The 24,806-nt window shown below is 43.8% G+C and overlaps 1 protein-coding gene across 2 annotated transcripts in view; it reads left to right on the plus strand.

Annotated features, from left to right (window-relative positions):
• Nucleotides 1–19,567, plus strand: part of SNX1 (sorting nexin 1) — a 33,421-nt gene extending 13,854 nt beyond the window's left edge. Inside the window, exons 2-15 of one of the 2 annotated variants that reach the window (XM_057722795.1) lie at nucleotides 211–322; nucleotides 4,037–4,164; nucleotides 4,719–4,785; nucleotides 8,571–8,614; nucleotides 10,318–10,459; nucleotides 11,139–11,217; nucleotides 11,689–11,764; nucleotides 13,007–13,120; nucleotides 13,325–13,418; nucleotides 14,470–14,675; nucleotides 17,115–17,258; nucleotides 17,853–17,933; nucleotides 18,411–18,499; nucleotides 19,129–19,567. In XM_057722795.1, coding sequence (XP_057578778.1) covers nucleotides 211–322; nucleotides 4,037–4,164; nucleotides 4,719–4,785; nucleotides 8,571–8,614; nucleotides 10,318–10,459; nucleotides 11,139–11,217; nucleotides 11,689–11,764; nucleotides 13,007–13,120; nucleotides 13,325–13,418; nucleotides 14,470–14,675; nucleotides 17,115–17,258; nucleotides 17,853–17,933; nucleotides 18,411–18,461 — 1,338 coding nt within the window. In that variant the 3' untranslated portion in view covers nucleotides 18,462–18,499; nucleotides 19,129–19,567. The remainder of the gene's footprint in view (nucleotides 1–210; nucleotides 323–4,036; nucleotides 4,165–4,718; nucleotides 4,786–8,570; nucleotides 8,615–10,317; nucleotides 10,460–11,138; nucleotides 11,218–11,688; nucleotides 11,765–13,006; nucleotides 13,121–13,324; nucleotides 13,419–14,469; nucleotides 14,676–17,114; nucleotides 17,259–17,852; nucleotides 17,934–18,410; nucleotides 18,500–19,128) is intronic. The other variant, XM_057722794.1, reaches the window with a different exon arrangement.
• The last annotated feature ends 5,239 nt before the right edge of the window (nucleotides 19,568–24,806 follow it).

Raw genomic sequence — 24,806 nt, forward strand, 5'->3', positions numbered from 1 at the left:
GTTTTGGCTCACGGACTCGAGAGCATGGGCTCAATAGTTATGGTGCACGGGCTTAGTTGCTCTGCGGCATGTGGTATCTTCCTGGGGCAGGGATCGAACCCCTGTCCCCTGCATTGGCAGGCGAATTCTTAACCACTCTGCCACCTAGGAAGTCCCTCTAGGTTTGTTTTTAATGGTACTATTTTATTCAGAGTATTTCTCTGTTTTCAGAGTAAGCCCCAGTCTCCAAAGAGGATTGCTTCCCTTCTTCCTATCAACAGTGGCTCCAAAGAAAATGGGATCCATGAGGAACAGGACCAAGAGCCACAGGATCTCTTTGCAGGCAAGTATGGACTCAAAACTTAAGCTAGGAGTCTTCTAAGTCTCTGAGTTAAAGTAAAAATATATATATGAGAAACACAACTCTATGTAAGATACTACTGTGAAGGATTCCAAAACACATAAAAGGCAATACCTGCCATCAAGATTCTTACAGGTTTAGGGAGTAAGACGTAAGTATACAGTTATTTAAGAATGTGCGTTAGACACACTGTTAAACAATAATATAAATGTGGCCCGAGGACTGATAGAAGTACTGGGTCGCAAGAGCTCAGTGGGGTCTGAGGTGAGACTAAAGCAGTGGTTTTAGACTTTTATGAACGAGACTCATAGTAAAAAATACATTTTGTGTCATAATCCAGAATATTTATGCACCTGTATAAAACTAAAACAAAAGTTTTATTAAATGACTTGCTCTTACTACTTTCCATACAATCTGAAATTTTCTGTTGTTTCTCTTTTTTTCAAATGCTGTTTGTAATCCACTGAATCACTGTCACAATTCCCCAGTGAATGACAACCTGCAGTTTGAGACACACCAGTATAGAACAGAGTTTCTCAGTCTTGGTGCTATTAACATTTTGGGCCCGATAATTTTTTGTTGAGAGGGACTGCCCTATTCTCAACAAAAGCTGGCCTTTCCCCTCCCCCTCCTCCCCACCCCAAGACATTCAAAGACATTTGGCAATGGTTGGAGACATTTTTGTTTGTTGCACCTGGGAGTGCTGCTGGTGTCTGCTGGGTAGAGGCCATGGATACTGCTGAATACCCCACAGTACATAGACAGTCCCTCACCAAAAAGAATTAAACAGCCCATATGTCAGTAGTGCCCTCATTGATAAGCTCTGCTCTAGAGTGATCTTGTAAGACTTTTTGGAAGAAGCAGGATTTATGTAGGAAAGAGAAAAAGGGTACAAATGGTTGGGCAGGAAGTATATGTATGGTGTGCTTGAGGGACAGTCAGTAAACTCAGTGTGCCAAAGCAGGGGCTTCTTAGAGATGCCATGGAAGATAAGTCTGGAAATGTCATTTAGGAGGATCTTAGATATTAATAATAATTAGAATTTTCATCCTAGTGCCAGTTAAGAGCCATTGGCAGTTTTGAGTAAGGAAAGTGATATAGGCAAAGTGATGAAAGACTGACCTGGTAGAATTATTATGTAAAATGGATTGCAGTGGACAAAGACTGGAGAAGTCAGAAGGCAATCACAAACTAGGTCAAGAATGAAATGGTATGGCTTCCCTGGTGGCACAGTGGTTAAGAATCTGCCTGCCAATGCAGGGGACATGGGTTTGATCCCTGGGCCAGGAAGATCCCACATGCCATGGAGCAACTAAGCCCATGTGCCACAACTACTGAGCCTGTGCTCTAGAGCCCGCAAGCCACAACTACTGAGCCCGTGTGCCACAACTACTGAAGCCCACACGCCTAGAGCCCGTGCTCTGCGACAAGAGAAGCCACCACACTGAGGAGCCCGTGCACCACAATGAAGAGTAGCCCCCACTCTCTGCAACTAGAGAAAGCCTGTGCGCAGCAATGAAGACCCAACGCAGCCAATAAATAAATTTTTTTTTTTAAAGAATGAAATAGTAAAGACCAAAAATAAGGTGATAGAAATATGAAAGGAAAGGTGAAAACTTTTCAAGAAGTGAAATCAACAAAATCTGGTGTTGGTGATTGGATATAATGGTGTCCAAAAATGAAGGTTGAAGACAGAGTCAAAAGTTTCAAGCCCAGTGGTTGGGAAGAAAATGGTACCATTTTGAGAACTACGTTCTACAGAAGAAACTAGCTTTGAGTTAGAGGGTGGGGAGAGTGAATTTGGGTTTTAGATATTTTAAATTTTAAATGCAAAGGGAAATGTCCAGAAGGTGATTTGAACTGTAGTACTCTACCTGAGGAAAGGGGGAAGAACTGGAGATACAGGAATCAACTTCCTAGCGGTGGTAATTGAAACTGCCATGTGAATGAGACCCTTGAAGGAGAGAATGATAAGGAAGGGAAGAGATGAGAGGGCAGACTTGGGAAGGGAACACCTTGGGAGGACTCTTATATTTGAACTCATTTGAAAATTAAGACATGATGAGAGAAGAGATTAGAAAAAGGAATATAAAGATTTCAAAGATTTTCCAATTCCTTTCCTCTCTGAAACTTAAGTGCCCACTGTTCATTCTGATAATGTTTACATTTTGGATAAAATTTTTGGAGGAGAAATGCAAATAATGAATAATCTAGTTATATGGCAGATTGCAAAGAAAGTTTTTCCATCTTTGGGAACTTAACATGTATATGATTTGCCCTTAAAGAAGACCTGAAATCTTAGTGTGACTGAGTTACCCTCATGGTTGGGTTTTATGTACATGAACATGTAGAAGATCCTTATTAGGGACACATTTATTGCTAATGAGGGTTCTGATTTACTTCATTCCCCAGCTGTTTTCGTAAGCAGCCAATGCCTGCCTCACTGCTAAGAAAGGAACATAAGATACCTATGGAAAGGAATGCCTGCAGTGGTACATTTAGTTTAGGACTCGAGTAGTTTCTCAGATGTTTCAAATATCAACTGTGGAAATTTAACTGTTCTGATAGTTTCTACATGATTAGTTAGTGATGATCAGAATCTCTGTGATGGAGTCCAGTGGTTTTTCCATTACTCTAATCAAGAGTACAAAGCAAAAAGCATTTTTGATGTAAGTTTTGTCACATTTGTCACATGACTTTCAATAAAAAATGCACAGCTCTTCAAAAGATTTTTAGTAGCACTCTAATAAGCCAAAGGTTTTATATGTTTTAAATTCCTGTTTCATTTTCAATCACATTTATTGGATTGGATAACTTTATTTATGTGGTGCCTGCATGATGTGAATATCTTAAACATACTTTAGCTTTTGCTTGCTTCAAAGAATCCTGTCACCCTAACGTGTTTATTATACATACTTTTTGTGTGGTTTGTACTCCTACAGTAGGGCCAAATTATATTACCACCTCTCTTCTTTTCCTGTTAAGGAAAAGAGTCCTGATAGGATTCCAACAGTCTGGCAACCTTGTTGATAGACGTGATTAACTTTTAATGATTATAACATTGATCTAGGACTTGGTTATGCCTTATAGACCCCTCTCTCTGGTTTCATTTTAGCTCTAAATGAAAGTCTAGAAAAGAAAAAGAAATAGCTCTCTTTGAATTCCCTAAGGCTAGAATTGAATACCTACTGATCGGGCCAAATCCTAATGGATATTTATATTTTTCTTTATTAAAAAGAAAAAAAATCTTTTTGAGAGTTGAGAGTGCATTCTTATTATTTGCCTTAGAAATTTTAATGCCTAAAAATGGTACATAATGCTCTTTTAAAAGTCCCCTCCCTAGAACATTTAAGGAATGAGTTGTTCTGTTCAGCTGAGATTCTTCCTGATAGACAAAGGCAGCTCTTAAGCACTTTTTTTTAATAAACTATTTTCATTAGAAAGTTTTTCAGATATTGTAATGTTTTTTTAATCCCTCTTGGACAGCATATATTAAATATAACTTAATGTTTGCAAGATGATCTAAAACTATAATTGTAAACAATTCTTAAACTGTGGTAAAACAACAGTGTTATACTTGGATGTGGCAAACAGTGCCTTTTCCCCAGTGTTACTGTATTTGTATCTTAGGTCCATTTTTTCTGGCTTACAATTTTTCTGACTCTTCCTTCATTATAAAATATCAACTATTTTTAGATGCCACAGTGGAGCTATCCCTGGACAGCACACAAAATAATCAGAAGAAGGTGCCAGCCAAAACACTCATTTCTCTTCCTCCACAGGAGGCCACAAATTCTTCTAAGCCCCAGCCAAGCTATGAGGAGGTGAGAATTTGTGCTAAATTGGTCTTCTTTTGGATGTTCAGGACTGTGCTGCCAGTCTGAAGTTCAGTTGAATTTAACCTTGAGATAATATTTATGACTCTTGAAGAAGACCTTTATGGTTAATGGACAGCCAGAATCCAATAAAGGGCTCTTTTCTGGGCAGAGTATCTGTTACCCAGAGGATAGCACAGAGGCTTTCAGTGGTCACTAATGATACTTAGTGTCCGAAGTTCACATATTCAAGAGTGTAGTCTCTCCTTGTTCCCTTCTTAGCCTGACAGAGGCAAGTCTTCCAAAACCTAGTAATTATTCGTTATAATCAAAATAGTGTTTTGAGAATGGATGTAACAAAGACCTTTGAGCAAGCTCCAACTTAAAATTGTGGAATTTGCTTCACCAAGATTATTGGGAACAGACAGAGCTGACCACTGATATGTAGAGTATATATCTGTATCTAATAATATATGTTATTATATTGATGTAATATTTATACAGAGTAAAATTAATAGCCTTTTTTTGGGTATCAGCTCTCATGATTTGTCTTCTCTTTAAAGCTAGAGGAAGAAGAACAGGAAGACCAATTTGACTTGACAGTTGGTATAACTGATCCTGAGAAAATAGGTGAGTGTACTTGGGACCCTTGTGATGTTAGGATATGGCTGTGGAAAGCATAGTTAGCTGATTTCTTAATGGTTACCTCCAGAGCTGAACTAGCTAGTGTGAAGTACTTCATTATCTTTCCTATGAAACTATGCCCCTTGCTATACTTCCAAGGCCAGAAATAGCAGTTACCAGTGTCTTTTAGGCTTTTTGTGGCTTTAGGAAGAAAAATCAGAAAATCAAATACTGTTCGAATCCCTTTTTAAAAACCCAACATTGCCTTCTCCCACAGAGTTGTTGAGACCATTTTATTCTCTCTTGAAATCATAAATTCCATTTAAACACCCTAGAAACACATGTTTTAAAATTTTGGGATGCTGGATTTATTTTTCCCTCAAGAAATTTGGATTTCTTGTTACATGTAATTTATTATGTGCTCAATATTCTAATAAAGTGGGGAAGTCTGCATCTCTCTTTCATAGGTAAAGATTAAAGAACCCAGGTTGAATTTTGATCAAATTGGAATTAGATTTTCAAAGAGCACAGTACTTAACTTTGGCTAGAACGTGAATTTTTAGGATAGCCTTTTTGTGTCCCAAGTTTATGGGACCCTTAAGTGAGCAGAGAGCAATAGGCCTTGACATTCCTTGTTCCAGGTGTAGTCCCTAAGAGAAGAAGCTGCACAGAGCTTTTTCCTCCTATTAAGTAGGGGTGATATTTGTATGGTTAAGAGGGAAAATGTGATTTCCAACCCTTTGTCTGTTCTTAACTAGGAACAAGAATTTTTAAAATCTAGTTAGACTTTATGCCAAGGTGGTTTGTCATTAAACTGTAGAGTTTTACTTTTCCTAGTACACTGGTAGGATGTTTATGAGCAACTTATACAATTCCCTTATCCACCAATAGAGGAGATTGAGAACCAATAAATGAAATGTAGCTTTCCTGTCAGGTCACAATGTATGGTCCATGGTAGAATCTGGATCAGAACTTTGGATTACCTGTTTAAGATTCTCTCTTGCGTCTCTCATATTTATGAATATTCTATATGCATATTGATTTTAGGTTAGTTATTAGCTGCTTTAAATCCTTGGTAGAATAAAATAATTTTAAGTAAATAATACTAATTATTTTCACATTTGGAAGTCATGATGTTTGTACTAGGAGAGGGGGGGAATGTGTTGGTTTCCTAGGACTTCTGTAACAAAGTACCACAAATGGGGTGGCTTAAAACAACAGAAATTTATTCTCTCAGAGTTCTGGAGGCCAGAAGTCTGAAGTCATGGTGTTGGTGAGGCTATGCTTCCTCTGAAGTCACTAGAGAAGGACTGTTCCATGCCTTTCCTCTAGCTTCTGAGCCTCAGGCATTCCTTGGCTTATAGATGCATCACTCCAATCTCTGCCTTCATTGTCACATGGCGTTCTCCCTGGGTGTCTTCACATCATCTTCCCTTTATGCGTGTCTGTCGCTGTCCACATTTCCTTTTTTTACATGGACACCAGTCGTATTGAATTAAGGCCCACCATACTGACCTCATTTTCACTTGATTACTTCTACAAAGACCCTGTTTTCAAATAAGGTCACATTCTGAGGTACCAGGGGTTAGGACTTTCAACATATCTTTTTTAGGGGGACACAGTTCAACCTGTAACCGTAATTTAAACATTCCATGGATCAGATTTATTTAATCACAAAACACTTTTGGTGGTAAACCTTCATCCCGTTGCACCATAGTAGATTCTTAGTCATGTTGATGCCAGGAAACCAGCTACTTAAAACATTTTCAAATTTCAAGATTCATATTGATCTTTATAACAACACCTTCTGTTTGCGTGGGCTGTTTATACAACATGTGCTTCTCATTCCCACACACATCTGAATAAATTAGAATCTCACTTCTACCAGAATATTGCTTTTTAGAGCCTTGGTAATTTCCATATGTCATTTTCAGCTCCCTGAAACTATTTAGGAAATTAACATAAATTTAAAACTGCTGCATTTCTAGGACATTTCCATATCTTAAGCTCTGGACAGGAAGTATGTCTCTCTTCTTACACATTGCCTCGATAAAAACAGCTGGTAAGCAGGCAGATTGTCTGAAGATCCTACTTCGCTACTGTGTTTTACATACTTTGTTTGCATTTAGTCATTCCTTAATTGCAGGCGCTAAATTGGAATTGACCTTTTGGACATTTGACCATGACTATCCAACTGTGAATGAAAGTTTGAATACTTTTTCTATAAATTTCGATTTTTTTCCTTTTATCAGTGGTAAGCATCCTTAGTAGTGTTAGGCAACATAGTTTAAGTGGTTTAGAAGAGAACTAACAGTGGTAATCAATATAAAGTAATTTCTGAAGCTTAACTTACAGTTTCTGTTTTATATATTGCTCTTTTGGTAGGGCTTGGATAGAAAGAGAAAGCAAGCCCTCTCTTCCTGTACAGTCTCCAGCTTCTCTGTGTAATTTATAAAAGTAGTTATTCCCAGCCATCTCAGTGAAACCAAGTTGAGATATGTGACCCTGCGGGTCTAGAACTGCACCTTCTTCTCCTGAGCCCTTACCCCAGAAGCAGTTCAGAGGCTTTGGCAGCTAGTAATTGTTAACCTACATTTTCCTGGTTGGTGTGGGGAAGAATCAGGGGGTGGGGAGGAAGGGAATGAAACCAACCCAACGCGCCAGAGCCCAGCACTAGAGCTGTGTCTGTCTCAAGTCCAGTGTGTGTCTTTTCAGTGCTCAGGGAGTCAGTGGTGCCTTTATGTGCCTAAGTGGTCGAGGTCAGGACACTACCACAGAGAAAAACAATTGCTTGAATCCCAAATTATTTAACAGTCAAAGGCTTTTTCAGAAAAATAATTCCTCCAGGAAAGAGAGATTTGTGTGACATCAGGCAGCCGAAGTGTCTTCCTGCCAGGCCCTTTGCTCTGGGTGAACATGCTAGATGAGAGGGGTCAGTGTCCCCCAGCATCGGTGGAGGGGCCAGGACAGTATTTCTGAAAGAGCAAACAGAGCGCAGAGCTAGCTTAGGGTAGAAGGTCTTGTTTCCTTTTACATCATTTGCTTCCTTCTCCTCCTCCTGCTTTATACAGCAAGAGAATTGTTTGGATTTAGACAGATGTGTGTAACTAGCCCAAATATTGGCTTGGTAACAACTGATGGATTGTCAGTATCCACTGCTGCTTTGTGGAGGGTATAAATAGAGCCTTGGAAAGGGGGCTGACTCTCTTGTCTAACTCAAACTGGGGCCCAGCCAGCACACATGGGGGCATGCTATGCGCCACAGACACCCTGAGGCAAAGTAGGAACTGGATTATCGGGTGGTATGTGAAGCTTGGAGATGAAACAAGTATCCCTTCTTGTACACGGCTTCTGTGGCTCGCTTATGATTCCTGGTTAAAGGTTAGCAAGATTAGGGCTTGCTAGGTGGCGCAGTGGTTGAGAATCCGCCTGCCAATGCAGGGGACACGGGTTCAATCCAGGAAGATCCCACATGCCACGGAACAACTAAGCCCGTGCGCCACAACTATCGAGCCTGCGCGTTAGAGCCCGCGAGCCACAACTATTGAGCCCATGTGCTGCAACTACTGAAGCCCACACACCCAGAGCCCGTGCTCCGCAACAAGAGAAGCCACGGCAATGAGGAGGCTGCGCACCACAACGAAGAGTAGCCCCCACTCACCGCAACTAAAAGAAAGTCCGTGTGCAGCAACAAAGACCCAACACAGCCAATTAAAAAAAAAAATGTTAGCAAGATTAGTCCTGCTTTGGTTTACAGAATAATCCTCTCCTGCTTTCTTGTTCTCCCACAGGGGATGGTATGAATGCCTATGTGGCCTACAAAGTTACCACACAGGTGAGTCCAGGTGACCCTGCTGATGACCACCTAACAGACTTGGGTGCTCATACCGAGAAGGTCATCATTCAGGTTATTTCTGGGTATTTCTTTAGTTTCTTTGTCAACATCTTCCTTCAAGTTTACTCAAGATGGAACAAGTCTGCATCCCCTTGGTAATCTCATCTGAGCCTTTCCACTTTTCTTCCAGAGAGCTAACACTTCAGTGTGAAACTTTGTAAGTTTTATTAAGACATGTGGTGTATCAGATATAGTGCCATCCCTCTTAAGAACTATGTGGTTTAGAGCTAGTTTGGCGGGTCACCCCATACTACATCATCTGTTTAAAAATCATCAGTTCTTCTGAGGTTTCCTATGTGAAACTTCTTTTAATACTCTCCCTAACCTTTTGCCCCTCAGATTTGGTCTTCCTTTTTTATATGATATTAATGCATACAAAACTTACACGTTGTTGTATGCAGGTTATGAAGCATAAAAAATGAAGCCCTGAACCTACCACCAGTCTTAAGATGAGTACCATTGAATCCACCTGCGTATTTCTCCCTCTCCTGTCCCCTGCCTCACACCTTAGAGGTGACCACTCTCCTGAGTTGTCTCTCATTTCCTTTATAAAAAGTCTTCACATATGTATCTCTAAACAATATGCTGTTTTGCTTTTTTTTTTTTTTTTTGAGTTCATTAAAATGGTATCACGCTGAAAACAGTGCTTTCTTTCCTACCATTGTTTCTCAGACCCATCCATGTCATGTGTAGCTGTAGTTAATTAGTCCATTTTGTGATTATAGCATAATATATTTATCCATTTTCCTGTTGTGAATATTTGGCATGTTTTCAGTTTTTGTAATTATGAGCTGTGAACATTCTTACACATGTCTCCTGGTGTACACATAAGAAGAGTTCCTTTTGGGTATATAATCAGGAGTAGTTCCCCTGGGTCATAGGTAGTGCAAATATTGAAGAAAAGGAAAACAAAGCGCTTTTTAAAGTCCTTGTACCAGTTTATACTTCCATCAGCAGTGTATAAAAGTTCCCATTGACACACTTCCTTGCCAACAATTGGCAAGGCCCCCACCTCCTTAAATTTTGCCTGCTGGTGAGTATTAAATGATCTCGCAATAGGATGTAGGTCTAGTCTTTTTTGCTAGAAGTTTCCTTTATATTATCTCTCTACTACTTGTTGGCCTGCCCCATGTTCTAGATCCTGTGACACTTTAGAGGTTAAAGTGTCTACAGTGTAGACATTTCGTCTCATCCTCACCCTTAGGGGCATTATTTACTCTGTCTTTTCTTTAGTTTGGCTGCTTTAATTCCAGCAGCTAATACCCTTAATAAGTCAGTGCAGGATGAATGGGTTATAGATGACCATAGAATTCTAGCTTTAAACTAGATTGCAACATCTCTTTCCTTAGAGCAAGAGCTCTTAACCTGCAAATACAATTGAATCTGAATTTAATTAGTTGCCTTGGTAATCCTGTGTAGGTTATTTTATGCATTTAAAATCATTATTCTGAAGAGGGCTCCATAGATTCCCAGACAGCCAGAGGGGATTATAGCTAAAAAAAAAAAAGTTTAAGAATCTCAGAGAAGTTATTTACCAAGGGATCTGGGAAAAAGAGTCCCTTGGTGTCAGCCGGATGACTTTCAAGATACTCATTCATCCCCTATTTGAAATGAGATTGCCTTATGTTTTTTCTGTCCCCAAGACGAGCTTACCAATGTTCAGAAGTAAACAGTTTGCAGTGAAAAGAAGATTTAGTGACTTTCTGGGTCTTTATGAGAAGCTTTCAGAGAAACACTCCCAGAATGGCTTTATTGTCCCTCCTCCACCTGAGAAGAGCCTAATAGGTAAGTCCACAATCTTTAATTCTGCTTAGATTTTTTCCTTTGCATTCTTTCTGCAATATACTTTCTCCTTGGTATATGAGACTACTTTTAATAACAGCGTAGACTCCTGCAGTTAGAAAAGAAGTATTTCCAGCATTTTCCTATAAATTACACGAGGTCTAGCGAAATAGCATGTTTTGACACGGTCTCTTTCCTTAGGTGCAGTAGGAGGCTCTGGTTTTAGCTTCCACAGTTGTGTGTGTGTGTGTGTGTGTGTGTGTGTGTATCGGTGTCCTGGAGTCTTCAATGATTCCTGTTCCCACCAGATTAAAATGTACTAATCGAATGAGGGGAAGGAGGTGGGGAAAGGAATCCGCCCATCACCGTCCATTGATGGCTGTTACTCTTTACTCAGAGTCCCATGGCCCCCTTTTAGAAAACATATGCTCTGGAAATCCCAGAGTTTAGAACCTTCAACACTTTAAGACTAGTTTAGAAAATGACTCTTGTGTCAAGAACCTTTTGTTCATGCCTGCTCGTGACATAGAAGTGGCCTTTGGTTGTATTTTGTAGAGCTGTCCTCATTGCCTTCCTCCTGTGGGCTTTTTCACAGTCTTATGCTTTTCATGATGATTTATGGGTTTTGGGGTTTTTTTTTGTTTTTTGTTTTTGTTTTTTTGCTTTTTAAATTCTGTTCTAGGAATGACAAAAGTAAAAGTTGGGAAGGAAGATTCTTCTTCTGCAGAATTTCTTGAAAAACGGAGGGCTGCTCTAGAAAGGCAAGTACCATAAAACTATTTTCTTGAATACCATGAGAACAAATGAGAAGCTGAAACTGACACTTAATTACTATGAGACATTCACTGGAGTTAGTAGTGGTAAAACTTGAGTGAATTAAAGATTCCCACCTCCATATTATCTCTAACCTTTCCTAAGTCTCTTTCCTTCCCACCTTAGGAAGAGAACATCTTTTTTTCCCCCATCCTGAGTGAGCAGACAATCATACACTCCTTCTTCAGCAGTCAAACATGAATGGCTCTGAGGTCTCTTTCTGAGCAATCATTTTTCTTCCCTTTTTTGGAAATGTGAAGAATATGAACTTGAATGTGCTTATAAGTAGAGTCATGCTTACGTGCCTTATCTGAGGACATTTTCAAGTAATGAAAGTCACTGTACCCCTGCCAGCACTGTATGATGCCCCAAGCCTTGTGAGGCCAGGTCAACTAACCAAATAACTGCTTATCCTGTAGGTACCTTCAGAGGATTGTGAATCATCCTACCATGTTACAGGACCCTGATGTCAGGGAGTTCCTGGAAAAAGAAGAGGTTAGTATTGTACAAACTGAGTTTCACAATTCATATCTGCCCTTGTGAAGTGAAACTAGTTCTTTCAACAAATATTTGAGCACATGCGTATAGCCTAGTCTCAGACTATTTCCTAGTTTGTAAGCGCCCAAAAATGACAAGTATTTTTCAGCCTCTGACGTAAAAGAAGCTCTGCCTGCCGTCAAAAGTAACTGGTTGTAGAGGTCAAACTGAAACCTGATTTTTCTTACTGGATCAACACAGTGATCTGTTTGGCAAGTCCTTGGCATGTCTTTCATAGGCACTACTTGGCTCAAATTGAATGCTTATTTTGTGCCAGGAGCTGGGAGGTTTTAGTTCAAAACCAGTTACCACAGACCACAGAACTGCCAGCATATAGCAAAAGTGTTGATTCAAGTGGACAGTCTTTTTTAACAGGTATACTTAGGCTATTCATGATTATGAAAAACTGGAGACAGCCCAGCTGCTAAAATATATCAATACAACAAATACTTAATTCTCACCATAAACAGAAAGTATACAGAAATTCGTTGGAAGCATACATTTAAAGAATTATGAGGGAAAGGAGTAAATGAGGACTTGAGAACCACTTCCTCAAGAGTCCTGAGCACTAAAATCTAAGTGTTCAGTGTGGTATACTGTATACTCTGGATTCTTCAGCATCCCTTTCATGCCTTAGGAAAGGAGTGGGAAGACTGAACTAGTCAAATTGTTTCTAAGTATTTGGCATGCTTGACTTAACTAGATCATCCTTGAAAGCAGCCTCAATCTGAATAAATTATGATCCTGTCCTTGGAACTTTGTTCACTGAGGAAAATCTGAATGGAATTACAGCACAACTTCAAAGTGTCTCAAGATTTTAAGCCTAGCTGTGTGCAGATATGCATCCAAAAGGACTTTTGACTTTTAACAAAAGCACGTTTGGTATTTAAGCAGTTTATGCCTGGGTGGGCAGACAGTCTCAACGTGAGGTCACCTGGCCACATAACACACTCTTTCTTTCTGAACACAATATCAAAAGCTGAAAATTTTGCTGATTCTATTTAATGTGGTCCTTTGATTTTTTTTTTCCTCTCTGCATGCTAGTTATGGATTTATCTATCTGCCAATGAAAATAACAAACTACAGTTCAAATAATTTGTTTGGCAAGTTTTGGGTATGCCATCTGATGGATACTAATTCTTCTGAACCTAAAATAGGGGCAGCAGATAACTTGCCACCCCCGCCTTCTTGGTCTTATAGCTGCCACGCGCCGTGGGTACCCAGACATTGAGTGGCGCTGGTCTCCTCAAGATGTTCAACAAAGCCACAGATGCAGTTAGCAAAATGACCATCAAGATGAATGAATCAGACATTGTGAGTAGCCCTGTGCCTCTCAGCTTCCCCTACCCCCTCAGGCTTATGGGTCAGAAGCCTTGAGGAGTCCTGAAATTTCTGAGATTAGAGATTTTCTTTTTACAATAATTCATTCCTTTTAAAAAAACAAAAAACTGCTAAGGAAAGACTGCTCTACACCTGTGTGAGTAACCTCCTCTAAAGTTCTGGGCCTTTGTGTTTCAGTGGTTTGAGGAGAAGCTCCAGGAGGTAGAGTGTGAAGAGCAGCGCTTACGGAAACTGCATGCCGTTGTAGAAACTCTAGTCAACCACAGGAAAGGTAAAAAACCTCTGAAATGCACTTGGAACTGGGGGGAACTGGTGTCTCCATTGAGCTGGAGATGGGAGTGCATGCTGTTCCCAAGCCTCTCAGCCATTCAAGTTGAAATTCTCAGACCACCTGGTCCTTGATGTTCTGATCAAAATGATATGCCCTGCATCTCCTGGCAGGAAACATGACTCCCCCACTGAGGGCATTGTACTCTTTACCTGGGAGGGGTTCAGGGACGCCATCCCAGTTACAGCTTGACCTGGGATGTGGGCTTCAATTGGTGGCATTTGAGTTGGTGGCTTATATCCAAAATGATGTCACATGCCTTAGCTACATGGTCCAACGAGCAATATGTAAATGCGGGAAACCGTATGTCTCCTTACCCTTCTTCACCTTTCTTTGGTGAGATTTGCAAATTTGCCAAGTTTGAGTGCTTTCTTTCTCTGCCTTAAACATGCAGAACTCTAAACAGGCAGAAAACCGTTAGAATGAGGCCACCGTAAGGGTTGGCAAAGTATGACCCAGCTCATGGGCCATATCTGGCCATGGGCCTATTGCTCTGGTCTGGGAATGGTTTTTACATTTTTAAAGAGATGGGGGCGGGGGGAGTGAGCCATATGTGGCCTGCAAAGCTTAAAATACCTGGCTCGTCACAGAAAAAGTCGCCCCGCTCTGGCGCACGCAAGACAACACAGTGTGCATACACTCACTCATGCAGGCAGGCTGCTTGCCACAAGCTCTAACGCAAAAATCAGAATCATGCCATTGGCCTGTTTATATTTACCGGCCCCTGGTTCTCTAGGAATATTGGAGCTGCTTCTTCCAAGTAAGCCTAACCTAGGGAAACTGAGGACAGCAGGTGCCTCTCCCTGCTCATGTGACCGAGCTACATTGCCCTTACTTTCTGAATACAGTTGGCTGTGGTGTAAGTGACTAGGTTGCAGAGCCCACAGTTGCCACACATGTGGGGGCCAGCATTGCTAAGGCATCCATGCAGTGCCAGCCGACTTGTCCCTTTTCCTTGGGAGATCAGAGGCCTCTGCTGTCTTCCTCCTTCCAGAGCTAGCGCTGAACACAGCCCAGTTTGCAAAGAGTCTCGCCATGCTCGGGAGCTCAGAGGACAACACAGCATTGTCACGGGCACTCTCCCAGCTGGCTGAGGTGGAAGAAAAGATCGAGCAGCTCCACCAGGAACAGGCCAACAATGACTTCTTCCTCCTTGCTGAGCTCCTGAGTGACTATATTCGCCTCCTGGCCATAGTCCGCGTAAGCTTCTCGTTCCTTTCCTCTTTCTCTTCCACTTGATTTCATCTGTCTCTTCCTTTGCTCTTCCCCTTCCCAAGATGGTGTCATCCATTATAGCTCGAGATAGGTATAATTTGTTTCTGCTCTCAAGAGAGAAGGTGTCTCGTGAACCACAAAGTCCATTAAACTCTTACGTATCACTGAGTCATTCTGAGGCCCACAGCCAGTTTTTTAAATGAATTTGGAGAAAAGACCACTCTTGAATTTCCAGGTAGGCCCCTCCTTGTTGTTGAAGCTGGACAGCATCCTCTATGCTCCTTTCTTTAAGCAAGGCTTATTACAGACCTGCGGTCTTGGCCCCCTGGAGCAGTGACTTCCTCACTCCTTTGGTCTTTGCCTCCTTAACAGTAAGCAGCGGCTCTGCCCTGGTAGGAGGTCTTGCTGGCTTCCACCTGTCCCTCCAGTGTGGGCAGCCAGGTAACTACACAGCACCGGTTTGGCGCTGCATGGAGGAGTGTGGCCCAGGGGGCTGAGAGAGCTTGTCACCAGAGCCCTCTGGGAGCTTCACGGACCACGCAGGTAGCAACACTGCAGCCTGCCCGCCCAGGTCGAGCACCTCACTTTCTCTCCTGGTGACCAGGGCACTCTGGTTTCCACTGCCCTGGCCAAGGAGGCTTCACCGGGCAGTGATATTAGCTCTCGCATGGCCTCCCTGAGACAGAGGAAAGAGCCAAGATGGAGCCTGGCGCCTGCCCTAAAAGGGCCTGAGTCTGCCCAAACCAGGTTGGGACCGGAAGGTATGAGCCTCTGAGTTGGAACAGAGCCACCCCCGCTCCCCATCCCCAACCTCTACCCCGCCAGAGAGCTCCTGTATTGTCAAGAGCCAAGCTGCCCCTGGGGTCCTCATTTCCTCCGTGGTAGGATTGCTGGACATAGCCTGTGAGGTGGCTCATTGTCCTCTCCCTTTGCTGCTAACTCCAGAGTGATAAGAGGCTGAAAAAGTAACCTGCTCTGGAATTCTTGGAACTGGTCAGACTACTTAGACTGGAGAGCCGTCTCAGTGAAGGGTTCTCTCTGGGGAAGTTTTCAGAGAGCAGTATTGTTTCGGGTCTCTGGAGAGCTCAGCGCTGAGATATGACCCTCAGGCCAGGTGAGCCTGTATGCACGGGGGGTAAGGGAGGCCTAGCTGGCGCAGCTTGCCTTAGAGCACAGAACTGCAAGCTGACCCTTTCTCAGAGACCCCTCACCTGCCCTCCTCGTGACCATGAACTGGCAGTGGGATTGGAGAGATGAACAGATGTTTCTTTTCTGCTGAACCTGCAGCCATACCACAGTTAGCCCACGGGGTTAGGTTAGATTTGAGGTCACCCTTTACCTAATCCTTTGACTTTCAGCTGTTTAGAAATTGCAGGTGAGCAGCAGTGACAGTGCAGGAGGAGGTAAATTTGGTGTCATTCCACTCCCTAAGGTTCGAATCTTGGCAAAGGCCTGCACTGAGGAGGCCTAGAAAACATCCAGGGAACTCTCAGAGGGAAGGAGAGTTAAAGGAGCAGGGCTGGGAGGCAGCCCCCCGTCTTTCATCCAGGCCTCTTGAAGCCTACAAAGCCAGTGGCAGTGCAGCTTGGTTTGGTTAGGCCAAGCAGCTGTCCTCGGGAAATGGTGATCGTAGGCAAGGAACTAGAAACAGGGAAAACCAGCAAGTGAACTCTGGAGAGCTTCTTGCGGGCCTTGATAGCCTAGAGCAGTTAAATGTATGGATGAGATGAAAGCAGTGTGTCCCTGTGGTAGGTTTAAGTGTTTATTTAAAGATCTGTTAAGCTCGTTGGGGGGGGGGGGGCACGGGGCAGGGAGCAGATCTATTAAGCTAACCCTGTATTTCGTTTGGGTATCTGTTTAAAGTTTGCTTCCTTAGGTTGGCCTTCCCTGATTCTCTCTCTCCCAGGCTAAGCTAGGTCCCCAGTTTTATTACAGTACTCTGTTTTCTCTGGACTCTGCATACTTATAATTACTTACTGGCAATTAGTAATACAATGTTAGCCTTTCCTGTTAGATTACAAGCTCCATGAAAGCAGGCCCATATGTTTCATTCCCTGTTGTATTCTTAGCTCCTGGCACATGTCAGGCACTCAGGGAAAGTGTGTAGACGTCTGAGCTGACTGATCTGAGGGAGGCAGTTCAAAAGCCATAGGATTGGGCACTGGCATCAGGCTACCTACTGTGCTCCCAGCCATGCAGCCTTGGGAGTAGCATGAAGCAGCATGGCGCTGGCCCGCTGGAGCCTTGGAGAGGAGTCTTACCCAAGCTTGTGCTTTTGGACGTTAAACTTCCAGCTGGGCACGAACACGTGGCTGCAGAACCTGCCCTTGCTCGGTCCTTCCCTAGCACAGCTGCTGGGAGAGCCCCCCGAGGCAGAGCTCCTGAAGGGCTGGTTGTGCTCTTCCCCAACCTCCATCCCCACAGGCTGCCTTCGACCAGCGCATGAAGACGTGGCAGCGCTGGCAGGACGCTCAAGCCACACTGCAGAAGAAGCGGGAGGCTGAGGCTCGGCTGCTATGGGCCAACAAGCCTGACAAGCTGCAGCAGGCCAAGGACGAGATCCTAGAGGTGAGGCCCCCGAGGCAGCCCAGCAGGGTGTTCCGCTAGCTCCTGATTGAGCCTGGGTCCCATCCCACCCAGATGCCTAGAACCCCACAGCAGGCAGGAGAACTGATTGAGTCTAAAGGACAGCTGCTGGGGACGCCTCTGAGACTAATCCAGGCTTGCCCTGAGACCTGGCCCTCCTCCATTCCTGTTCCACTCAGACTTGCCAAATGTAGAATCTCTGCAGGAGCAGTCCTGGCTGGGTCTTTGAAAAGCTCCAAGGTGATTCAGGTGTGCCTCACTGGTGAGAACTAAATTCAATTCTCTGGGGCTCCCAGCCTTGCTGGCGAGTACCTAAACCAGAGCCTCTGGGGTACCAGAGCTTTCTTAGGAACCAGGCTTGGCCTGAGGCGCATGGCATCTCTTTCCCAGCCAGCCCCAAAGATGACCTCCTACTGGACTCTGGCTTGCATGCTGAATCTCCGTATCTAATCTTACCCAGAGGAACAGACAAATGACCAATTGAGGTCTCAGATACAGAATTTCTGTTCAAAGGTAAAGGCTTAATAGTAATACCATAATATATTAAGTGATCCTTTCTCTCCTTTTTCTTCCCAGTGGGAGTCTCGGGTGACTCAGTATGAAAGGGACTTTGAAAGAATTTCAGCTGTGGTCCGAAAAGAAGTGATACGGTTTGAGGTGAGATAGAAGATCCTACTTCTCACCAGTGTGCAGTTCCTGGTTTAGTAGTGTTGGTGGTTTTGTCCAAGTCTGTATTGAGTAGGGAGACAGATGGCAGTACCAGTGACTTGGCAGTTATCGTGAACAGGCGTGGCCTCCTTTGGTGTGTGTGGGTGTGGGGGTGTGTATGTGTGTTCATGTTCGTGTGTTTGTTCGTGAGGCAAAGTGCCTGTCCTACACTTGTTGCTGGACCAGAACAGTTAGACATAAAACAAAGCTTAAGGCTGTCATAGACCCTCTACTCCCCTGTCCTTTCTCCTCCCCTTCCCCACCCTTCCACCATTCAAGAAAGCCTTGCAAGAGGCTATTTGACTGGAAATTACAGCTAATCCAGCTGCTGCCTATACTCTCCGAGGCTGTGTTCAGCCTTGGTCAGCAAAAACATCACCATCCTATCAAGAGGGGAAGGAGCAACTATCTGGATGGTCAGTGTAGACTCCTGTCTCCTTTAGAAAGAGAAATCCAAGGACTTCAAAAACCACGTGATCAAGTACCTTGAGACACTCCTGTATTCACAGCAGCAGGTATGTAAGTTATGCATGGCTTTCATCCCTCCTTCTTGCTCTGAAGGCCAGCTCCCTACTTGTGGCTTTGGTGACAAGGCGGTCTGGCCCTGCTTCAGAGGGGCTGGGCCCTGCTTAATCAATAATTGAAAGTAGATCCTGTTTCTCTAACATGATGCATCCAGAAGGGTCTCTTGCTATAAGCAGGATTGCCCTAATCCTACAATTAGTTTGTTTTTAAGGACAAACCCCAACACTCCTCTCCCTATAAGCCCGTGATGCCACCTAAACCTCTTGAGGCTGAGGCCCCAATCAGTATGTGGAACAGTGGCCTCCGTTGTGAGGAGCTGACTGAGCTGAGACGTGCTGTGGCCCCCACGGGGGTACTTTCTCCAGGGCAGAACCAGAACTATCTTCAGATATTGCCCTCGCACCTGATGCTTCCCTCAGTCTAGAGAGGTAAGGGCAGTGTGGCTGGCTGGCCAGTCTGTCCCAAGGTCCACTCTCAGCATAGCCATTTCCTCAGCCCAGGCCTCCCTGGGTGGCTGAGGCACCTGGGGGAGTGCCCTGGCACTGTACTTACTCCCCTTCCAGGCCCAGGCTCTGCCACTAGATGGGGGCCCTTGCTTACTGACCCCACTTCTTTGCAGCTGGCAAAGTACTGGGAAGCCTTCCTTCCTGAGGCAAAGGCCATCTCCTAATGGACCAGGGACACCAGAGCCCAGCTGCCTGACGCTGCCTTTTTATACACTGTCCTCCTCCACCTCTGCTGGACCCCAGTGTTGCATCCTGCCTAGCCTGGACTTCACCCCTTCCTCCCTACCCCCACGACCAAGCTGCCCCAGTGACTCTAACCGTTCCTTCATTTAGCTTCCATATGTATTTTCTTACCTGAGAGAATAGTTTCTTGCTTTAAGCAAAAAACCTATACTAGGTGGTGGAATTATGGGATAGGGGTGGAGTATTGATATAAATATATAAATACAAATGTATATTTTTCAGGATGTGGTTAGGAACTGGGAATAACGTTTTCTGTTACTCCTGATGGTGCCATGAAAAGATTATGTAATAAAATACTTTAAAATCGGGTCACATGACTCAGAATGGTGGTGCTTTTTGCTTTAGGCTGGGGAGCAGTTGGGAAGCAGGTCTGGAATACTCCTAACCAGGAAGTGCCCAGGTATAGCCAGGTATTGTACATTCCTCTCCACAGGAGTTCACAGGCTTTTTCTCCTGCTTCCCTGTGGAACTGGAGTTTCCTTTTCTCTGTCTACCTCAGCTACCTGAGGGTCTCAATCTATTTAACTCTTATTCCTGCTTCTTTAGGGAAGGAGTTTTACACATCTCTTATAATAAGAAGGACAAAACCAATTCTCCTGCAAAGGAGGCCGACTTTCACTTTTATTCCTGCCCTGTTTCCCTCAGCTTCCCAGGGCTCTCTGAGAGTCTTACCTTCTGATAGCAAAGCTCTGTGTTCTGAACATCTTTTTGCCACCCATCAAAGCATGTCCTCAGTAGACTGGTTCGTGTTAAAAACGTAAAGGACTGATAAGGACTTAACGCTTTATCCCACTGACAACAGAACCAGACAGTCTGCCTCTAGATAAAGTCATCCCAGAGTTACTAAACCTTCTGAGTTCCAAGAAGCTTTACTGTCTGTGCCCAGGAGGGAGCATGCCGGCAAGAGGCCCAAGTGTTATCAGCACAAGCCGATGGTGTTCAAAGGGGTCTCTGTGCTGGCCTGGCCAGGGAGGCCCGGTCTTGGATGTGCCCATGCTGGGCTTCCCCTCAGCTGTGTCCACAGCTGCTAAGCTCGCTGGTCAGAGCAGACTGTGAAGCTGCTGTGTGGGGCAGGGCTGGCAGGCTGCCTGCCCGGGAACCTCGTCACCCCAGCCCCACCACCCACCCCCAGAGATGCCCCTGCTGAGGGCACCCGAGACCTGCTCTGTCAGTTCTTGTGGGGGGGGGGTCAGACGTTGGGGAGGAGCAGCCTGAGGCAAGACAAGGCAGCATGCAGCACTGATCTCCAGTATACCAGCCTGACGGCGGCGGGGGGTGGGGCGGGGAGGGGGCTGCCTGTGCCAGCAAGTATTTTTTTCAATACATAGATTTTTTTTTTTTTTTTGGAAAAAGTCGGTCAATCTCTCCCTCCCCCCAATATCCTTATTACCAACTTTGATTTTATCCTTCTAGTCTTACTTACATGCTTGCTCTGCTTAGCTGTAATAATATACACATAAAATACTTTGTATCCTGCTTTTATCATTCAACACTTTGTAAGTTATAAGCATTTTTTCTCTTTTGTTATCTGTCTTCACAGACTTAATTCATAAGGCTATGTAATTTTAAGGCTTCCGTAGAGTGACTGTACCATAATTCTGACTCATCCCTTTTTGTTGGATTCCTGGTTTGTGTGATAACTTTAAAATTTTTAATATGATTTTAAGCTCACGGAAAAGTTATAGGACTGTCACAAAGAACTCCCATATATCCTTTACCTGTATTTACTAAGTGTTTACATTTTAAGTCATTTGCTTTATGACTTATGATTTGCTTTATCGGTATTTACATGTTGTATCTTCTGGATCATTTGAGAGTAAGTTGTAGACATTGTACCCCTTTACCCCAAAACTTCAGTACACCTTTCCTTCAGAACAAGGACATCCTCTCATAATTTATAACCATAACCACTTATCAAAAGCAGGAAGTATAACACTGGTATAATACTGTTATCTAACTCATGCTCTCTATTGAAATTGTGTCAGTTGTCCCAGTAATGTTCTTCATAGGGGTACCCTTCTTCCTGGTACAGGATCATGTGTTACATTTAGTTGTGACACATGATTACCTGTCTCTCTTAATCCAGACTTCTTTGTTTTGATTCTCAAACCGTCCCGGATTTCTAGCAGGCTCCTGTGTCTTTTTAACGTGTCCCCTTCATTTTTTTTTTTATTTAACACTTTCTTACTTTCTGGCTTAAGATGTTTCAGGCTTATTTTGTATCTTCCCTGCCCCAGCCCTGGAATGAGCCATTTCTCTAGGGGATCTTGAGTCCTTTTAAATAAAGAACTAGATATTAAAACTCATGAATCCACACTGGTATTTTCAGTCCAGCCCCATAATGTTTATTCTCTTCTCCCTTTCCATATTTGTAACTCTCTTCTCCAAACTAAATTTTAAAACTTACTCCTTGCTTTGTTATGTTCCACCCAGTGATCATCTTGATGTAAGTCTGTTTTTATTATTTCCTTGGGATGGGTTGCCTTCTGGTTCCATGAACCAGAAGTTCTGATGAACTTCCTCCTCGGCCGACTGCATCCTGAGGCTGATGGGGGAGCTGTCTTCGGGGCCTGTGCATTTCTATGCAGAGATTGCAGACTTGGAAATTAAGAAAGTCAATAGTAGGTTAAGCATACTGAGCCTGTGCGGGGGTATAGTGCCACAAAGATGGAGTCATTCTACCTGGGGAGTCAGGAGAAAGAAATTGGAGAAGGGGATGCTTGAACTGTGTCTTAAAGGTGAAGAGGTGTTTGCTGCCTCTACTGGGACCATTCTGCCTGCCTGTGTCGTGCAGTGGGAGATGGGCACATCTAGGGAAATGCAAGTGGTTCATTGTAGCCAGAGTTAGGTGAGTGGACGGCCCACAGGGAGTGATGAGCAAGAGCAGATCACACAGGGCCTGTGACCTGCGGGCCACTTTGAACATTATCCTGCAAGTATGGGGAGCTCCTGGAGGGACTTAGGCAGGAAATAACATGGTCACATTTGTGCTGTAGACACATCAGAAGGTATGAGACTGGAGACAAGAAGAGCCAGCCAGAGTGACGAGGAGGGCAGTAGTCATGGAGCTCAGGGAGAGGTGGAGGAGGTGAAGAAGAGCCATTGGGGTCTAGTCACTGATTTGATGAGAGGCCTGAGGAAGAGTGTGGTAGCTGGCATGACCCACAGGCTTCTGGGTAGACAGTGAAGCCCTTCATGACTTAGGCAATACAGAAGGCCAAATAGGTTTGGAGCAGATGGGCAGGGAAGCAGTGGGAACGGCAAGTGCTGACTGTGTCATATAAGAGGCTGCTCAGAATGGGAAGGCAGGACTGTGCTGACTGGTGGGGGAGATACAGAGTGAAAGCTGGCTTTGTTTTATTTAAAGGTGGGTCAGACCTAGCATGTTAATAAAAGTCAGAGGAGAGAAAGGGAATAGCCACCAGCCATGTCCGGAAGCAAATGTAAAAATACGCAGAGCAGGGGAGCCTCGCTGCTGGGGCTGGGCAAGAATTAAAATGTTCTCAGACAGGGATATCTAGTTTACGTCTTTTGAGTCAAGTGGTTTAGAGAAGAGGTGTGGAGATGAGTCTTACTTCTCCTGCTTCCCCTTAGGCTATTTCCCCCATGAATCTCTGGGCTCCAGAGTCCTGAAGGTGAGGGCTTAGAGCTGGAGGGACCCCAGCGTTCATGATGAGTATTCGGTGACAGAACAAATGCAAGAAGTAGAAATGATAGGAAGGATCACATGTAGATACCTGTAACATTGGGCTCTTTCCAGGCGGTTTTCATTCTGAATGCACTTGTAGCTGAGAACGCTGAAGAAAATAAAGAAGGCATGTGCAGCTCAAATTTTAAAAGAGTGAGAAGGTAATGGGAATCTAAAGATGGGGCCAGGAACTGGTTGAGGAGGGAACATGGTGTTGGAAGGAGTGTCCTTTGCTGAGCATGCTTAGGGCCCACCTGGGATTGAAGACCATGGGTTCTGAGGGACAGCAGGCCCTATGGTGGTGAGATTTTCCCCACCCGTCCCTGCCGCCTGGGGGTGGGGGGAAAGGAAGGGGAAGAGCATGGTGATCCCTCCCGCAGCAAGGAAGGACACACCTTTGCTTCAGTTGGCACATGCCTGAACCAGACACTCTGTCTTCAGAGTCACTGGCTAAGATTCTCAGCTCCACACTGGGGAAGAGTCAGGCCTGAGCTCAGAGTTAGAAATGCACTAGAACAACTCATCCCCTGTCTTCTGGCCCCCAGGTTGGTGCAGCATCTGCCAATGTCCTGTGATACCAGTTGTGTGGTTTAATGTTGGCTCTCTCTGCCAAACAATAAAAATTCTGTAATACTTGATTTGGGTCTTAGAGTATCAATAGGAGCTCAACTGCTACAAGGAATAGGATGACAGGAGGCAGGTTATTGAAGCACAGAAAGCAATTTAAGGCATTAAAAAAAAAAATAAGATGATGAACTTTCCAAAGCGGAACATCTTTATAACCCCACAGCCCTGAAAGTATCTGGGCTTAAAATAGGTACCAAATAGATAACTGTTGAGTGATCTCCAAGTGTCAGCTCTGCTACCTGCCCTTTACAGCCTCCTGTGAGAGGACCCTAGATCACCTTTCCCTGTTTATCTCCTAGTCCTTCACAACAGTGTGCATACCTCATGGAAATGGATTCCACATATGCTACTTCCTTCCTCACTTCTGTGTGACCTAAGAAGCCTTTATTAATGGTGGGCTTTGTACCTGAGGCACCCTATCTCAGCCCCCATCCCTCCCTTCAATCTCAGAATTACACCTGTCTGAAACAGCCAGCCTTCAGTATTGTGGATGAGAGTGTGAATAAATATAGATGAGGGCATTGGTTACTGTGTTAGAACATTCCTGGGGATTCCCAGAGACACTTCTAGAAACCCAGTCCATGAAGAAGACTATGCAAAGAGACCCATCTTAGCGTTGTTTACAGTTGTAAAATTTGAAATTAAATGTACAGCAGGAAGGGATTAAATGAATTATGGTACATAATTAGATATTATACATTGAAGATGATATATAGCTATATTTATTGACAAGAAAAACTCATATTTTTGAGTGAAAAAAAGTAGGTTATAGAATTACATGTATGATATGGTCTGCATTTATATAAAATTATATATATATAATTATATATATATGGGATGTTGATCGAATTGTTAACTATGGTTGCCTCTAGGGATGAAATTTTGCATTATTTAAAATTTTTATACTATTTGATATTGCTTGGAATTTCTGTGTATTATTTTTATAATCATAAACATTAAATAAAGCTATTTTCATTATGGGAAAAGAATCCACTGCATCCTTTGAGGCCTACTTTATATGTACGTTCTCTGGGAGGCTTTCTTTGATCCACTCTCCACTCACCCCCGCCCTTGCACTGGAGTGGGAGCCCTGCCTCCTGTATCGCTCTTCACATGACACTTTGTCATCCTCTTAAACCTCTAGTCTTTCTCACCCTTGTTGGTAATGTTATCTCATTAGCCTCCATGGCTCTGAACTTAAGATCATGGACTATGTTCCTACTCATCTAGGTG

The sequence above is a fragment of the Hippopotamus amphibius genome, chromosome 2 (genome assembly GCF_030028045.1).
Source record: "Hippopotamus amphibius kiboko isolate mHipAmp2 chromosome 2, mHipAmp2.hap2, whole genome shotgun sequence".
NCBI classification, from domain to species: Eukaryota; Metazoa; Chordata; class Mammalia; order Artiodactyla; family Hippopotamidae; genus Hippopotamus; species Hippopotamus amphibius.